This window comes from Cebus imitator, unplaced genomic scaffold (assembly GCF_001604975.1).
Source record: "Cebus imitator isolate Cc_AM_T3 unplaced genomic scaffold, Cebus_imitator-1.0 Scaffold21, whole genome shotgun sequence".
NCBI lineage: Eukaryota > Metazoa > Chordata > Mammalia > Primates > Cebidae > Cebus > Cebus imitator.
The window spans coordinates 7,599,272-7,618,556 of NW_016107336.1; the positions used below are offsets into that span (position 1 = coordinate 7,599,272).

Here is a 19,285-nt window from a genome sequence, read left to right on the forward strand (position 1 = left end):
AAAAAAAAAAAAAAAAAATTTATGGTTACTTGTCATCATTTATCCAAAAAGTACACAGGAAAATTAATTTAGGACATTTTTTAAAATAATCATTCTGTTCACACAAAGGATAAATTCACTTTACACCCTAAACTGAATTTGAATGATTATTTTTAAAAATGTCATTGATGGGATGGTCCATATTCAATGCTGCCAGCATAGATCACTATCTTAAAATTGATCAGCTAATCAAATGTGTTAGGGTGATAATTTACAGTTACTGCTTCCATCACAAAGGCTATAGGCCAGGTGCAGTGACTCACACCTGTAATCCTAGCACTTTGGGAAGCCAAGGTAGGTGGATCACCTGAGGTCAGGAGTTCAAGAGCAGCCTGACTAACATGGAGAGAACCCGTCTCTACTAAAAATACAAAGTTAGCTGGGTGAGGTGTTGCACTCCTGTAATCCTAGCTACTCGGGAGGCTGAGGCAGGACAATCTCTTGAACCTGGGACACGGAGGTTGTGGTGAGCTGAGATCGTGCCATTGCACTCCAGCCTGGGCAACAAAAGCGAAACTCTGCCTCAAAAAAACAAACAACAACAAAAACAAACAACCAAAAAAAAAAGGCTGTACATGAATCAAGGTTTCTAACCAGGCATCTACTGTATCCACCTGTACCAAGATCACACCAAATCATCCTGAAAGGAGAAGATACTGAGTTCGCATCCAATTATAAAGAAGGCAACTTCATTAAAGGGTCTTCTCTAACGTATGTGAAGTAAATATGACATTGCAATTACATGAAGAAACATACAAATTCACATAGGTGAGATGACATAAACACACATCTCCTCCACATATCAGACTCTGTAAAAGGTTTCTTTAAAATCATATTAAATTACGAAGCCTCAACCCAGTAAACCAGTGCGGCAAACGGCTTTTCTCTGTCAGAAGAGTGTGCGCTTGGAAGCAAAAGTCAACAATAAAAAGAGTTTCTAACAAGGATAATTCCTATTTGTTTATACATTTTCACAGCATGCTTAACTAAATCTATATTTGGGCTTCGCACACACCCAGTTCAACACCCACCTTTTCCCCCATCATGCTACGAATCCAGACAAAGCCTCCCTACCGGATTAAGTGTGGCTTTTTGGTCTCAAATGTCACAACTGAAGAGAAAAGCATTCGGTATAAATGAGTAGTAGGGTTGTATTTCTTCAGAAAACATCTAACAAGGAAGAATTTTATTAAAATCACGTTGTACTTGTACCAACTGAACTTGTGTCTATTCAAGTGTGAACTGCATTAAAAACTATTGTAGGCTGGGCATGGTGGCTCACGCCTGTAATCCCAGCACTTTGGGAGGCCAAGGTGGGTGGATTACAAGGTCAAGAGATCTAGACCATCTTGGCCAACATGGTGAAACCCTGCCTCTACTAAAAATACAAAAAAAAAAAAAAATTAGCCGAGTGTGGTGGCTTGTGCCTGTAGTCCCAGCTGCTAGGGAGGCTGAGGCAGGAGAATCACTTGAACCCGGGAGGCAGAGGTTGCAGTGAGCCAAGATCGTGCCACTGCACTCCAGCCTGGGCAACAGAGCAAGACTTGGTCTCAAAACAAAACGTAATAACTAGACATACAAAAGTTAAAGGTGAGGTGCAGTGGCTCACCCCCATAATCCCAGCACTTTGGGAGGCCAAAGCAGAAGAATCAAGGATTGCTTAGGTAACTATATGGATTGAATGTGAGAGAGGAGACCTAGCAGTTGTTGAGGGTTGTCAGGTGCTCATTTCATCTTCTCTGACTGATAGCATTGGGTGAGTGTACATCTAGATGCCTCTGTGACCATGGGGAGAAGTGACGATAGTATGGGGTCTATGGCAACATAGCAAGACCCATATTTACAAAAAAAAACTTTTTACAAACTTAGCCAGGTATAATGGCATGTGCCTATACTCCTAGCTACTCAGGAGGCTACGGCAGGAAGATTGCTTAATCCCAGGAGTTGGAGGTTGCAATGAGACATGACTGTCCACTACACTCCACCCTGCCACAGACTGAGACCCCCAACTCTAAAAACAAAAGTTAAAACAGAAAAAATATACAATAAATACCATACATTTCAATCATCATATGCTTAAATAACTGAGGGGATCAAATTAATTTTTTAAAATATACTAGATTCTATTTATAAAACAATTCCAGTGGCACAGTAAGAGGCTTATACTATCATCACTTCTCCCCATGGTTGCAGAGTCATCTAGATGTACACTCACCCAATGCTATCAGTCAGAGAAGATGAAATGAGCACCTGACAACCCTCAACAACTGCCAGCTCTCCTCTCTCACATTCAACCCATATAGTGACCTAAGCAATCCTTGAATACCTCCATACGCCAATTTAAAAGAGCTCTAACAGCTAAAGAATGAGTCCTTATATCAATCTGTTCATCCGGTATGCCTAGCGATTGTGCAAGGACTGAAAGATGCAAAGATGAGTAAGACATTACCTTTAGCATAGATATCCATGGTCTAGCACATAGAAGGTGCTCAATTAATACCTGCAGAAGGAAGGTAGGAGTGGGTGAGTAAGCAAGCTCGCAGTCTAGGGCAGTGCTGTCCCAGAGAAATATAAGCCAAGTCACAGATGTGAGACACACATGACTTTATGTTTTCTAGTAGGCACATTTAAAAGGTAGAAAGACCTGGACCACCCAGGAGAATTTGACCTTTATCCTATGGACAGTGGGAAATCAAAAAGGTTTGGGGGTTTTTTTTGTTTGTTTTCATAATAGAAAGGTGATGTGATCAAATGTTTCCATTTAGGAAGGTGGTTTCTCTGGAGATAGAAAAAGGCATGAATTAAGACAGTGACAATGGCAATGGGGAAGACAAATTGGAAACATAGACGTACAGGCCAGAATCAATCCATGAGGAAGTCTCTTCCAGTCCAAGATTTTTTTTTTGGGCGGGGGGGACAGAGCCTTGAGCAGTCACCTAGGCTGGAGTGCAGTGGTGCAATCATTGCTCATGCCAACTTCAAACACCGGGGCTTGAGCGATCCTCCCACTTCAGCCTCCCAAGTGGCTGGGACAACAGGCACCACCCACCACATCCTGCAAATCTTTTAATTTTTTGTTGAAATGGAATCTGTATTGCCAGGGCTGGTCTTGAACCCTCGAACTCAAGCAATCCTCCCACCTCGCCTCCTAAAGTGCTGGGATTACAGGCGTGAGTCACTGCGCCCGGCTCCATAAAACTTCTCATTCAATGCAATGAATGACCCTTTATTCTGAGGCTGTATTCCTTTGGAGGCATTAAGATGTTTTTATGAGATAGTGGAAACCAGAGATTATGACTATACTTTCCAAATGTCCTTTCTGGGTAAATTTTTAAATGGCAATACTATGTTGCTTCCAAAATTCTATTTCTGAAACTTAGTTTGCAAGTAAAATCCAAAATTCTGGGAACCAGAGTTTTAGACAACTTCTGGAGCTTATTAAGATGAATGTATATATATTATATATCATATATACGTTATATAATTATATATCATATAATAGATATTATATATCATATATACGTTATATAATTATATATCATATAATAGATATTATATATCATATATACATTATATAATTATATAATGTATTATTATATATTATTCTGTATGCTAATTTTCCTACTCATTTCATGCATACCTGTCCATGTAGTAATAATATCGACATGACTCTTATCTTAAAGTCCTATATAGTAATTCAGAATCTAAAATGTATTATTGTTTAGTGATTCCCTTAATGCCTTGTATTGAATCTATGCCTTTATTAGTATGAAGAGCTTTATCCAAATTAATTTTCTTCCTCCTAGCCCCAGCTCCATAAATTGCTCCCACAGGTACGGTTCTCAGCAGGGAATTTATGGGTCACTGGCAATGCAGTTTATGTTTCATTCTTATGATCCATCACCGGATGGTAGCAAACAGACAATCTGCAGTGCAGTGGACATTTCTTAACACACCAACCAATAACGGGCTATAATTAAGTCTGATAATTTCCCAAACAGTTGCCTTAACTCTCATTTCTTCACCTGCTAGAGGGGCTATGTCTGTTCCTCATGGTGACACTGTCCCTCAAATTCCCTGTACTCCTCTCTCCTAACCACTTCCTGAGAGGATGTTGGCCTCCAAACTTTGGTATCTCGATTCTTTATATTTTGGATGATAAGCATTTAATCTTTTAAACCATCCCATTATTTTCACCCATGCTGTTGCATTCCATTTAAAATTTATTCCATTGCCTTCGGCTGGGCTATTCCTCTTTTATTCCCCTGATATTCAGGCACATCTGTCTTGTGTATGATGATTTTCTCCGTTGCCTCCCTGGTTGTAAGTTTATCTTCCCTGTACAGCGGGGTTAAAAATGCTATTCCATTTTCTTCTAGTTATTTTAGAGATAAATACAGTGGAATCTTAAAGCAGAGGCCTTTATGCTCTGAAACTAATAACTGCAGAACTTTCCGGTAAGAGTGAAATTTCCCCGGTGGACCTGTCCACATCACGAAATGACAGATGCCACAGGACAGCTACCCGTCCCCTACTCGGAGTGAAGGTGCACGTGGTGTCTGAGGACTGCAACTTTAAACTCTTTCTAAAGGGGCCCGGCACCCTAAAATTCTCTCAACTGCCAATGTTGGCACTTGTATCTCAACAATCTTACTTAAGTTTTGAGTACCAAAAGTTATCAGTATACAAAAAGCAATCACCTGAAGAAATATACTGTCACCCAGGAGTACAAAACCAAACCAAATGGCTATAGAGGCATTTCACCTACTGTTTCCTTTTTCTTTTTGAAATGGGGTCTTGCTTTGTTGCCCAGGCTGGTCTTGAACTCCTGGCCTCAAGCAATCCTCCCTTCTCAGCCTCCCAGGGAGCTGGAATTACAGGTCTATGCCACCGGACCTGGCTTCACCTAATTATTTTTCACACCATGAAACTCCAAGGGAAATTTCAATAGCTTTCCCAATAGACAGATAACAGAGAAAAAAAACAATATGATAAAGAAAAACAGCATGTATGTATTCATTTACAAAACTCTAGATTACTCCATATAGATTTTTACACATCTACATCTGTAATATACAGGGGAAAAAATTCAAAAGTAAATTCATTGAAAGGTTACCAGTGGTTATCTGTAGAGAGAGAGAATTATAGGTAATTTTAATTTTCTTTATACTTGTTTGTAATATACGCTTGCATTACAGACTTTATATAAACTTCTTTGTACACCCATGCATAAAAGCCATACTTTTATTCTTTTAAAAATTGGAATTCTTTTTCAATGGAGGTAGAAAAGATTCTGTTGAATCAAATGCTACTAATTAATCATGCTAACGAACCTCAACTTTTTATTTAGGTCACTGCTTACTACACACAAGTCCCACATTTAAAAAAAAAAAAAAAACAGGTTTCCTATCATCACTTATAACAGTAAGTCTACAGAGGCTCGTTATAAAATACAAGAAAGAAAATTCAGAAACTACCATAAACTTTCAACTGCCTTTGTTCAAGGTTGCAGTCTCAAAGGAGTTGTAAAATAGCCTGCAATGAGGTCTACATAAAAGTAAAACGATGGTATCATAGTTAAGTTTTAGAAAACGTTCCTGTTAGATAAATACCATTACATTAACTGGCAATGATAAAATGATACACTTAACTATTCTTTAAAATATTCTAGTAAGAAAAATAAAGTGGTGGGGGAAATAAAAACAGATAAAACAAGAACAGCGGAAAGTTGGAATCGTTGAAGTGAGGTGATGGATATAGAGCTACATTACCATTTTATTTTGCATATATTTGAAAATTTTCCATTATACGATGTTTTGAAAAGGTGCTAAGAAAAATGAAAAGAAATATATACCTGTGCACAATCATTCATCATATCAACTCATGTAACACAATTAAGCTAACAGCCACTTTTCCTTTTTTCTGAGACAGTCTTGCTCTGCTGCCCGGGCTGGAGCGCCATGGGGCAATCTCGGCTCACTGCAGCCTTTGCCTCCTGGATTCAAGTGATTATCCTGCCTCAGCCACCTAAGTAGCTGGGACTACAGTCACCTGCCACCATGCCCAGCTAATTTTTGTGTTATTAGTAGAGACAGGGTTTTACCATGTTGGCCAGGCTGGTCTCGAACTCCTGACCTCAAGTGATCTACCCACCTTGGCCTCCCTAAGTGCTGGGATTACAGGCATGAGCCACCGTGCCCGGCCCACTTTTTCTTTTTAACACATCAGGGTGACTATTTCAAAGTGGGCATTTAACCTGAAAATTCCAATAGAATTCTAACTCTGTACTTCTTTATTAGGCGAGACAGTATATACATGTAAAATATTTTAAGAAAAAAATTGTCTTTCATATGCATCTACAGATTTGATTCTGATTTTAGATTGTCCTTCCTGAGCCAGATTCAGAACCAAGATAGTCAGCGAACAGAGCACTACCTGGCTTGTGACATTTAAAAACTAAAGCAAGATGCATGCTAACTCAGGCAGCAGCAAGATCCTGCAATGGCACCATCTCGGCTCACTGCAACCTCTGTCTCCCAGGTTCAAGTGATTCTCTTGCCTCAGTCTCCCCAGTGGCTGGGATTACAGGCATGTACCACCACGTCCAGTTAATTTTCTTGTATTTTTAATTGAGACAGGTTTTTGCCATGTTGGCCAGGCTGGTCTTGAACTACTGACCTAAGTGATCCACCCGCCTCAGCCTCCCAAAGTGCTAGGATTACAGCCGTGAGGAATCTCATTCTGTGTGACATGGACAAAGAGCCCTGCCACTTTCTCTAAGAGGAAAACAAACTGGTCTGTACCCAAGTAAGCTGTGGAGCAAAAAACCTCAGCACTCAAAGGAAGTAGACAACCAAAACCAACAACATTTATAGACAGTCTGTTCCCTATAACGGCTGCAGAGGATGGCAGGAATACCAAGGATCTGGGATCCCCAAACTGATGACTTCCCAGTGCATCAAAAGCAAAATTTACATGTAACTTCAAGTCACTTTTATAAGGCACAATTAAAGAGTTTTCATTATCACAAATGATCCTCCTATTTCCCGCAAGAAGTTTGGCAAAGCCTATTTTATTTCCATTTTACAGGTACAGAAACTGGGGTTTGGAGCTGGTGGAGTAGCTCTTACACAAGTCTTCTGACTTCAGGGACAGAATTCTTTTTGCTACCCAACACTGCCCTTGGAGTGTGTCTATGACGGGAAGGAGGGGAGGAGAGGAAGAAAGTGAAGCAGGGCAGAATATAGAGGGAACGTGCGTCAAGTCTAACACTTTCTGAGTTTCAAAACACCCAAAGTTATTTTCTTATTATCCATGGAGTTTGGTCTAGTCTCTGCTAAGATCGTGGATTTAACTGCATTTCCATTTACAGCCATATTTTGGTAGGCCTGCTTTCTCTGCTGAGTTTTGACAGAGGTTTGCTAACAACTCGCTTAACCTAAGAAATAAACAATTAATTTTTTTTTTTTTTTTTTTTTTTGAGATGGAGTTTTTTCACTCTTGGCGCCCAGGCTGGAGTGCAGTGGCACGATCTTGGCTTACTGCAACCTCTGCCTCCCAGGTTCAAGTGATTCTCCTGTCTCAATCTCCCCAGTAGCTGGGTTACAGGCATGCACCACCACACTCAGCTAAATTTTTGTATTTTTAGTAGAGATGGGGTTTCACCATGTTGGCAAGGCTGGTCTTGAACTCCTGACCTCCAGTCATCCACCTGCCTCAGCCTGCCAAAGTGCTGGGATTACAGGCGTGCGCCAATGTGCCCAGCAACAATTTTTTTTTTTAAACCAGGAGGGACTGTCACAGCAGTGTGGCTGGGAGGTTTGCTGCTGCTCCTTTCTCCATAAATCAAGACGGCGCAAAGGAAGAGAAGTTGGTAGAGCAAAGGTCACAGACCCCAACGCCCCGGGGCTGCTTAAGCTAGTAGGAGAGCAAAGCCTACCTCTCTGACTTCGTGAAGCTGGCCGGAATACTGACTCTTGGCTCTTCGGGCGGCTGCAGGCGACTTGTGATGCGTGATTGTGACCACACCGGGGGCCCCCACACTGAGGTGTCTCTGGCTACAGGGAGACGCAGAATTGGGTGTTCCATGGGGGAGCAAAGTGAGGCTTCGGCTTCGGGAGCTTGGAGCACTCTAGAATAAGCAACAAGTGTCAAAACTCAACAACTGACCTGCAGAACACAACTAAGTGTTGGCTTCTATTCATTTTGGACCTGTTTGTCATTCCCCTTTCACCTCTTTAGGGAGATGAAGGTACGGGGAGGTATAAGAGCGTTGCATGCCCAAATCCCACAAATACACACTGAACTGCCCTTCCATTAGCTGCCTTTCTGGTTTCTTTTCCAATTGCGTCTCCTGTCCTACATTATGGCCATGAAGAACTATTCAAAATCCTGCCCGCCTCCCTCCCCAACCCAGACACCATGCACACTCACGGAGCTCTACCTGTCTACCTCCTAGAATGCCTTTCCTCCGTGGCTGGTCAATCTCTGCTGAACCTGCAAACTCAGCATGATGTTCTCTGCTCCGTGAAGCATCTCCCTGGCTTTCCCAGCCTCTCTGCTGCTCTCATTCCACTGCATCAAGATTATATTGATTATCCAGTTACTTTCTTAAGAGATGCTTTCATGATCTTTATATCCCCAAGGCCTGCATATCACAATTGTTTAATTTATTAAGTACTTAATAATGTCGGCTGTATGCATGAATTAAGCTATCCACCAATTATTCTTCATTTGTTAGTCCAGTGTTTACATTTCGTTCTATAATAACATATGATCCAAATCACAATCTAGTTTATGATAAAGATGGCATCTCAACTTAGTGGAGATGATTTCTTCAATTAATGTTGGGATAACTGGGGAGCCATTTGAATAGCAAAGCTGGATTCATCTCTCAGATCACAGACCTCGAATGGATCAAAGATTTAAGAAAAACAGTTCCAGAAGAAAACACGCAACCCCAGGGTAGGAAAGGTCTAACACTCTGAAATTCAAAAACTATAAAAGAAAAGCTTAATAAATCTGATTACCTAAAAATTGGAAACTTCTGTAAAGGAAACAAACAGACCAAGCAAATACCCCACTACGACCACCAGCAGAGCCAAACTATAAACTAGGAAAAAATGCAGAGCTGGAAATAATTATTAAAAGGGGGCAAGGTATGAAGAAGCTCACAAAAAAAGAGATATAAATGGCTATTCACCCGTAGGAAAATGAGTCCAACTGTACTCAGAAGACAAACGTAAATTCAACCTACTTTAGATAACCATCGTTCACCCAACAGATTGGCAAAAATTCAAAAATCTGAGTACACAGTCTGTCAACAGGGCCACAGAGAAATGAGTCTGTGGAAGTAAAAAAGGTGGCAAAACCCTGAGGACAGCAATTGGCAGACCTGTCACAGACACAAATGCACCTCCCCCAGCTCCAGCAATCCCCCATCTGGGAATGAATCCTCCAGACATACCTGAAGCCAGGTGAAATACCACATGTCCCTGTTAAGTCACTGCATGTTTGATGGCAAAGGACAGAACACAACCCAAATATCCATCAGCATGGGACACGTTCAATAAATTAGTTTACATCTATGTCATGGAATACTACCAAGCTATGAGAGAATAATGAGAGAGGTCTCTGTGAATTAATCTGGAAATACCTCTCAGCTATATAGTTAAGTAAAGGAAGGCACATGATTGTTCTATAGTATGCAAAGTACAGCATTTTCCAACATGAGGTAAGTATTTGTTATTTATTTAAAACTTGTTGAAAATCATCTGTTTGAAACAAACATACTGTGAAAGGATACATATAAAACTATAAAGCGGCATCTTATTTGTGGAGAAACAGAGAATGAAAGAGTAAAAACAGAGAACAGGATTTTTTCCACTGCATACCTTTTATATTCTTTCACTTTGAACTATGGTATTCCCTATTGAAAACATTTTAGAGCCGGCTGCGGTGGCTCACGCCTGTAATCCTAGCACTTTGGGAGGCCAAGGCGGGTGGATCACAAGGTCGGGAGTTCGAGACCAGCCTGGCCAAGATGTTGAAATCCCGTCTCTACTAAAAATATAAAAATTAGCTGGGCGTGGTGGCACACGCCTGTAATCCCAGCTACTCAGGAGGCTGAAGAAAGAGAATCGCTTGAACCTAGGAGGCGGAGGTTGCAGTGAGCTGAGATCGCACCACTACACTCCAGCCTGTGCGACAAAAAAAAAAAAAAAAAGAAAGAAAAAAAGAAAATGTTGTAATTCTGCATAAAATTTACATTCTAATTGTTCCTATACTTCATTTCAGCTTGAGAAAAGGCAGTTAGATAATGTGGAAATCATCTAGTTTCTATAGTTCAAACATTTACTGAATACCTACTATGTGCCTAGGGAAAAATCTACTGTGTAGTGTCAGGAAGAAACAAAATGTATGAGACAGTTTTTCACCATAGACACTTATAATGTTGCTTGGGCTATAAGATGCACATAGACAGAGACAGACAGAGGAAAACACACACAGATGCACACTTACAAGACGGTGCATAATAAGGGCTAACTTCGCAATCCAGCCAAAAAATGTCAAAGAAGTGAGCTCCGCTCATCGAGCCAGGATGTTCCGAGGGAGAAGAACCTGAAGCCTCCGTAGCTTTGGGAAGCTTCAGAGGCAAGGCAGCACACTACATAGCAACCCAATAGTCTGGATATCCAAGGCAGCCTTAGCCTCAGGACACGGCTAACAGGCACAGCTCTAAAAACTGCTAAATTAATGATCCGTCATTTTACAGATCACCAGGGGATACAGGAGTGGGTGGGAGCCAGGGTAGAAATCAGAACTTTGGTTTACCTTGAAATACCACAGTCGCTTGTAAAGTTTCTCTGGATGTGACTTGGACATAATGAATTGGAATGCAGATAAAGATGGGGAATAGCCATATGGTAGGTAATTGGAGAAATGTGTGGTCTAAGAACTATATATCTTGATCACAATGAACTACAATAGTCATCTACTGTCAGCTTCAATCTTTTCACGTGGAGACTAAAGGGAGAAAGAGGATATTTCTTTAATAACAGTAAATTTGCCTAAGTATTAAAGAGTCCACTGAAATACATTCTGGCATCAGCGAGGCTTATTCCAATCCAGGAAAAGGCAGATTTTTTTCACTGGGCTTTGAAGCCAGACAGGTAAGTTTCCTTCTTCATTTACACACCTGTATCCCCATTCCTCCCCTACCAAACCCCTGTTCTTTCCAAGGGGTGAGTTATTTAAGCCTTCTCATTAAGCATCCATTTCCTAATCTTTAAAAAGAGAAATAATAATATTGACCCTTAAAAGCCATCATGAAGTTTAAATTAGATTATGTATAGAAAATGCTTAGTGCAGTGCCTGACATGCAGAGGTGACATAGACAAAGTTTCTTTCTTAAAATCACTGAAAACTTGAACGATGAAAGCCTTATGGATTTTTAAAATGTTAAGAAGTTGCTTAGCACAAAATCATAAGCAGTCTATAGGGTCAGACTGCTCAGAAGCCCAAAACATAATTAAATATTTACAGGGTCAGTCATTAAATAGCAAGACTGTAGGGAAACACACACACACACACATACACACACACATACACACACACACACACACACACACACACTCGCTCTCTTGCGCTCTCTCTCTCTCTTGTGCACGCGTGCTCTCTCTTCTAATTCTGAGTAGAAATTAGGACACATCAGAATAAGAGAGGAAGACAGCTCTCACCTTTGCCTGTAACAGTATCAACATGAATGGCAATAAATCAAAAAATTCACCCAAGAGCCAAATCATTCCACTGTGGATGTCTAACCCCATGATCATTACTTAATGGCTGTCATTTGAATTTGCAAGCAGTAAATTTGACTCAAGAAACCTTTACTTTTCCATTAACTGGGGATTCTCATGGTGTAATTCATACCCAGGCCTTATCTCAGGATAAACATGAGCAAAAACGTCTGACTCCTGGTAAACCCCACAGGTAATCATTACAAGAACAAGTGAGAAAAGGCAGCAAATTGCAACCACTATAAATGAGCAGGCTGTCTTTTTAGAAGGCAGCCTGCCTACCATCTCCAGGTTTTGTTTCAAAGTTATGCTTCAGTGTCACAAAAACCTATCTTCACTACTCATATAAAATATTAGCAGAGTCTGAGAAACAACATTGCAGGTTTCTGTTCCAAATATTTACTTCAACGGGGGCGACCAGAAACACCAAATGTGCCGGCTGTGAAAAATTCTGAGTCGAGAGTAAGTTTCTTCATCCTTTGCTTAGGAGAACTGTCCCTTCGCACAACCATCAGTGCTCATTGGCTACTCCCTGGGTCCCCTCACTTCATAAGCACCTGGCTGATGAGGGGGTGACAGCAAAAAAAGAGGGTGGGAGCAGGTGAGACCCAAGCGCTCATGCTCAAGCCCGTCCAGGTATCTGCACACAATCACACAGGCCTCTTCGTCTTTCCATACATTCTCACTGAATGATTCCTAAATTTCCCAAGGTTGCAAAGAGAAGACAAAACACACATCCTCTATCTACTGACCAAAACTGGCATTTAGGAAAGGCATGCTTGGAAAAGGAGAGGAATCTCTAGAAAAAATCTGCCCAATCAAGGTAATCGGGCAACAAGCCTGGGAAACAGAAGTCTAGTGTGAGAAAGCTTAGAGCGAGAAACACTGGACCATCTAAGGGCTCTGTACCAGCCCAGTACTGTGGACAGTGTGGGGAGTGGTTAAGAGCACCCCTGCTCAAGTCAACTGCCTGAGTTCAAATCTGGGCTCTCCCACTTGCAAGCTGTGTAACCAGGTAAATGTAGGTGTCTTCCTTTCTAAAGGTTAATATTACCTACTTCACTGGATTGTTGGAGAATATGACAAAAGACACATAAAGCATGTATCATATAGAAAGTATGCAATAAATATCATTAATAAATTAATAAAATGAGGCCTTCAAGCCTCATTATAGGTGAATGGTTGTTAAACGGTCCCTGAATGAACTATATGGCCATTTTGGTCCTTGGTATCTTAAGTAGTCACAGTCTTAAGGCTTAACTTTATAAAGACAGTCATCCTAATTACTGAAAAACCACCTGCTTCAGAGAAAAACAAAAGCACCTAAAATGTAATTTCACATTTTCAGAAACCCACCTGTTCCAAATAGAAAAGTGCCAAACTGGCTGGGCATGGTGGCTCACCCCTGTAATCCCAGCACTTTCGGAGGCCAAGGAGGGAGGATCACGAGGTCAAGAGATCGAGACCAGCCTGGCCAACATGGTGAAACCCTGTCTCTACTAAAAATACAAAAATTAGCTGAGTGTGGTGGCGCGGTCCTGTAGTCCCAGCTGCTCGGGAGGCTGAGGCAGGAGAATCACTTGAACCTGGGAGGTAGAGGTTGCAGTGAGCCGAGATCGCACCATTGCACTCCAGCCTGGGTGACAGAGTGAGACTCCGTCTAAAAAGAAAAGAAAAGAAAAATTGCAAATAGAAAAGATCAGCTGGTCCTAAAAACCTCTTGAGACATGTATCAAAAGTTTGTAATCACTGAACTAGAATTAAAAGAAGGAAAGGGATAAAAAGTGTTTAAGATCTCAAATAGACATTTGGGGCAGTCACTTCTGTAGAAAATTTTTCTGATGTGAAAAATCTGAGCATCAACTAATTGTAACAACATTCAAATGACATTTACTTTGAAACATATTTTCCTCACTTCCTTGAAATCCTTCATAGCAAGGAGGAAAAAAAGATACTCAATTTCAGAAAAAAAAAAAAAAAAGCCCAAGGGAAGCAGAAAAATCAAACAAGTCTGATAATGTATTTTGAAGAACAAATTTAACCAACTAAAACCATTTTATTTCTTCTCTTCCTCTAAAAAAAAATTCTGCCATATCTAAATAGGTAAAAGCTAAGCATAAAAATCCTCCTCCTCTAAAAGCAAATGTACCTCAAAATCAACAAAAAAGAAAAAGCCAAACAATTTTTAAAATAGTATATTGAGGGCCTGAAAATTATTTGGAATTTCATTTTCCTGATAGTCAACAACAGAATAAAATGTGAACTGTTTTTTAAATGAATTACAGTATTGTCCTTAATAGCTTTATGTTGACCTCCTCATTTGCACTGCTGTGTTTTTGTTTTTAAATTGTCAATTCTTTCAAGCTTAAAACAAACCTAAAGTAGAAATAAGATTCTTAAAACTGGGAAATTTTCCAAGTTCATTTCCATGATTAGCTTTTCAAAATCGTCCCAGCTCACTCTACTTTTCCAAATTCCTGTTTTCATCCAGAAATACAGTTTCAACGTTAAGTCACCAGGCAAAGAAAATTTCTTCCATGGCCATCTTCAAATTCTTAATAAATCTTAAACATTTTTTACTAACTTTATACCAATACCCTCTCAAACAGCAATATGAATGCACACAGATGTGTATGCAAATGAAAAATTGTGGTTCTTCCAGAGACAAAGTCTCTAGCCTCCTTCTAAACATACTGTCCTGAATCTATAAGTATGCATGGAAATGCCAGATTTCTGAAAAACTGTCACAAGCAAATGCATATATTTCATTTCCTGCAAATAGTGAGGAACAAAATCTGACATTTTTAAGCTTTTTACCTCTCCATCATTTTCAACTCCTCCCATCCCCCAATCATTAAACCCCCGTCCTCAAAACCCCTCCTACCCCCTGCCAATAAAGAATCCTGCTGATTCTTCTTTAACAGTTAGATCAACTGTTCTAGAATCCCCAGCCAATCTCCAGGGCAAACTTGAAGGTCTCAACTCAACTGAACGCAGCTATCCTGTGCACCTGACCTCCTTAGCGCACACCACCCTTTTCTCTCCGCTTCCCACGGGTCCACCCAGGGGTGTCAAGTGTGATTTCAAAACCTTCCACCTTCTCCGCTTTGCATCCTCTGTCCACACCATTTGCTTGGGGCCTTGTAATTCCAAGTACCAAGACTCTTTTTGGATGCTTTATTCTGAAAACATGACTCTCTCTTTCTGATGACCAAGCTCAATTCGCTGCGTTTCTCATGCTTTGGAGCTATGCAATTTTAGAGCTAGATGGAATCTCAGACATAATTCTAGTCTAGTCCTTTCCTTTTATAGATCTAAAGTCTACATCCCCCAAAAGGTAAATGAATCATACACAACTCGGGCCCAAATTATAAATCTCATTCAAGACTCAATTCAGAAAACACCTCATTAGAGACTCAGCCACTCTAGCTGGGTCTTCTCAATTAAATAAGGACCTCAGCCTCCAAAATAGTATTTAACACATGACAGACTTTAAAACAGTTGATAGAAAGGAGGAAAGCTAATAACTGTTACACATTTTCATCTTTCTTCTTACCCAAAACTTCAATTTAATCACCTATCGTCATAAAAATAAACATACAACACTCCTTTGAAAGCAGGGCAATTGTGTGTTATATGCCTAGAATTGCAGATCCCTAAGGAAAATAATTTTATTTCATATATATGTAAAATTATATATCTATTATATATACTATGTGTGTGTGTGTGTGTGTGTGTGTGTGTGTATACACACACAAAGTAACATAACACAGAGATCTTTAAATGACGAATTGCCATTTTAATAGAGAAAAGAAATCTGAAAAGAAATAAGAAATGTTCATAATTAAGTTACAAACCAAAAAGTTACAGTATCCATATTTAATTTTTTTTGAATTAGCTTCATTCCTTTTAATATCAGAAACAAGAATTCCACTACCACTGTTTACTGGAAGCACTAGCCAACAAAATAACACAAGAAAACAATCACTGTAGATGTGCCTTTTTTTTTGGGAGAGAGATGGAGTTTCACTCTGTCACCCAGGCTGGAGTGCAGTGGCGCGATCTTGGCTCACTGCAACCTCTGCCTCCCGGGTTCAAGCGATTCTCCTGCCTCAGCCTCCTGAGTAGCTCGGACTACAGGCACGCACCACCACACCTGGCTAGTTTTTGTATTTTTTAGTAGAGACAGGGTTTCACCATATTGGCCAGGCTGGTCTCAAACTCCTGACCTCATGATCCGCCTACCTCAGTAGGGATTACAGGTGTGAGCCACCGTGCCTAGTCATGACTGTTTTATTTAAAAAAGAAAAAAATCTCACAATGTTGCCAGATACATAATGAATTTAGAAAAACCAATAGCATTCCTTCATATCAACAATAACCAATCAGAAAATAGAAAATAAGATCATTCACAATAGCAATAAAAACTACGATGTACAGATATTAACCCAACAGGGAGTACACAAGACCTTTATAAAGAAAAAAAATTTTAAACCATGAAAAGAAATCAGTGCAGAATTGAGAAAATAGAAATACACATACAAGGTAAAGGATGAGTCAACTTAATGTTATAGAGACGTCAGTTCTCCCTAATTTGCTTTATAATAATTTTCATTAAAATTCCACCAGGATTTTTTTGAGCAACTCAACAAATTTATTCTAATATGTAAATGGAAGAATAAAGCTTCATGAAAGGTCAAGTTAATTTTGAAAAGGAGAGCAAAAGGGAAGAACTCACCTAACCAGATACAAATATTAACAAAGCTACAATGGAAATACGCACACATATAAACACATACATATATATGCATATTAGGTCCAAATATCTGTGTCCCCTCCCCCCAGTAAAAGCTCATATATTGAAATCCTAACCCCAAAGCAATGCTATTAGGAGGTGGGGGCTTGGAAGGTGATAAGGACACAGGGTTCCCTGCCTCACTTGAGGCAATTCACTCAGCTCCCTTCAACTGAGGTCCAAAAAAGTCCCACAACTCTCTACGGAACATCATAACCAGGAGCTGAGTTAGCATCTTGGGAAAAAAATTACTTTTTAATATCAAAGTCCAATATAGCATACTAATTCTCAGGTACTTAAACAATGAGCTCATTAGGGCTAATCCACGTGGAGCTAATACTTTAAATTGTCGATATGGTTTTGTTTTTTTTGGTTTTCTTTTTGTTTTTTTTTTTTTTGAGACGGAGTTTCACTCTTGTTACCCAGGCTGGAGTGCAATGGCGCGATCACGGCTCACCGCAACCTCCGCCTCCTGGGTTCAAGCAATTCTCCTGCCTCAGCCTCCTGAGTAGCTGGGACTACAGGCACGCGCCACCATGCCCAGCTAATTTTTTGCATTTTTAGTAGAGACGGGGTTTCACCATGTTGACCAGGATGGTCTCGATCTCTTAACCTTGTGATCCACCCGCCTCGGCCTCCCAAAGTGCTGGGATTATAGGCTTGAGCCACCGCACCCGGCCATCGATATGGTTTTTAATTAATTATTCGTAACAGGAGTAATGTTTGATGGACAGTATGGATACAGATGTCAAAAACAAAATGGGGACCATGCCATGCATAGCACTTAGCATGTGTTACTCAGGGGTCATCTGTCCCCACAGCTTACTGCTTCCCCTAGAGAATGGCCTTTCCCAGGCCAGAGACTATGTCTAACCAGCCATGGTGCATTCTTTTGAACTTGACACAGGGCCTCACCTTGCAAAAGCTATAAATGCGGTAAATAACGAGCAATACATCCCCCCAACCTCAAGTTTAATCACTGGTTAAACCACTGCCTCTTCCCCGAAAACCTGATTTTAAAAATATCGTCACATCTCCCTTTCCAAATAGGCAGAAGAGTCTGGAAAAGACATAACTACCACCACACTTACCATACACAAACGCGAAATGGCCAAAAAGCAACCTGGTACAACATCAGCCAACTCACATTACTCAGAGATTGAACAAGTATTTAATGAACATCTACTATGTGTCAGGCACTGCTCTAAGGAACAGAGTACAACAACGAGCAAAACAAATATTCCAGTCCTCATGGAAATGACATCCTGGTGAGAGAAAGAGGTCCTCCCCACCCACCGCCCCCTAAAAAGATAGATAAAATATAAAGCAGGCATAGAAAAAAAGAAAAAAAAAAACTTGAGGTTTACCAACTTTAGATAGGTGGCCAGAGAAGGCTTCGTGAGAAGGTAACGTTCGATTATCGATGTAAACGAAGTAAAGGAGCAAGCCAGGTATCAGGGGAAGAGCATTCTGCAAAGAATCTCAACAGACACAAAGGCCCTGGGGCGAGAGTCCACTTGGTGTGTTTGAGCAAGATGAGCAGTGTGGCAGAGGTAGAAGTGAGTGTAGAGTGATTCGGGGTTGAGGTCAGACAGGTGAGGATCGGGGAGACCAGTTCCTGAATTAGAAATCACAGAAAACTGCCAGGCAAGCCAGATGCCTGGTGTCACGTAAGGCTGACGCAGACAGGGAGAATGACAAGCCAATTGGGAGAATGGATTTCAATAAGCTTTCTCCCCAGGGTCATATTCAGGTATTAAATAGTTAATTTGCATACAATTTACTTATGTCTACATGAAACGGATCATCTCAGCTGGATAATTTTCATCGTAAAATTGTAGTACTACTGCCCTGAAGATGGGCGTTTCATGATTTATTCTATGCTCTATGTCTTCTCACGGCTCATTGTAATAGACCCAGAAGATACTTTATGCCAGAAATGAATCACAGAACAAAAGGCAACTGCTTGCTGAGGAATTCTATAAACGATCACTCCAGAACATGGGGACCAGGGCTCCTATTTTATGTTTAGACTTCTGTCTCCTACACATGGGTCAAAACAGCCACGGGATGAGAAGTCCAATGTCATTCTAAGAACATTTCAAGAAGCAAATTTGATTATTCTTAAATCAATAACTCATCTCTGACAGAGCACTCCTGTCTACTAAGAGATCATTATCTCCTTCTCAAATGCTCAGGCACAAAAATGCCAAGCTCAAAAGGGCACGCCTACTTGTGTTTCAAAATGCTTCATGCTAAAAAAATTAAATCACGACATCATCAACATGCCCGAACCTCGTGCAGACTCCTACAGGAGCTGTGGAATAAATTGCACTAATTACTATTCCAAGCTTGGTATTGCTGATGGAGTTAAGATAAAAACGCAAGATCTGCTGATAGCATGGGGGGTCTGGCTAGACAGCAGCTTACTAACCCACATACAGTGGTAGCCACAGGAAGCTACAGAAACCTTATAACCTGGGCATCCATGAGGCAATTTTCCTAAAAACACTGCATTTGCCCAGAAGCTCTTCATATTTGGTTTCCTCTTTTCTCCTGTAGGTTTCTTCCTTTTTTTTTTTTTTTTTTTTTTTTCTTTTTTGGAGAAAGAGGCTCGCTCTGTCACCCAGGCTGGAGTGCAGTGGCGCGATCT

The 19,285-nt window shown here is 40.5% G+C and overlaps 1 protein-coding gene across 2 annotated transcripts in view; it reads right to left on the reverse strand.

The window, feature by feature from the left end:
• Window positions 1–19,285, reverse strand: part of OSBPL10 (oxysterol binding protein like 10) — a 338,334-nt gene that overhangs the window by 166,548 nt on the left and 152,501 nt on the right. The window contains exon 4 of one of the 2 annotated variants that reach the window (XM_017521674.2): window positions 7,979–8,170. The exons of the other annotated variant lie outside the window; for it this stretch is intronic. Coding sequence (XP_017377163.1) covers window positions 7,979–8,170 — 192 coding nt within the window. The remainder of the gene's footprint in view (window positions 1–7,978; window positions 8,171–19,285) is intronic. 2 annotated transcript variants of the gene reach the window in all.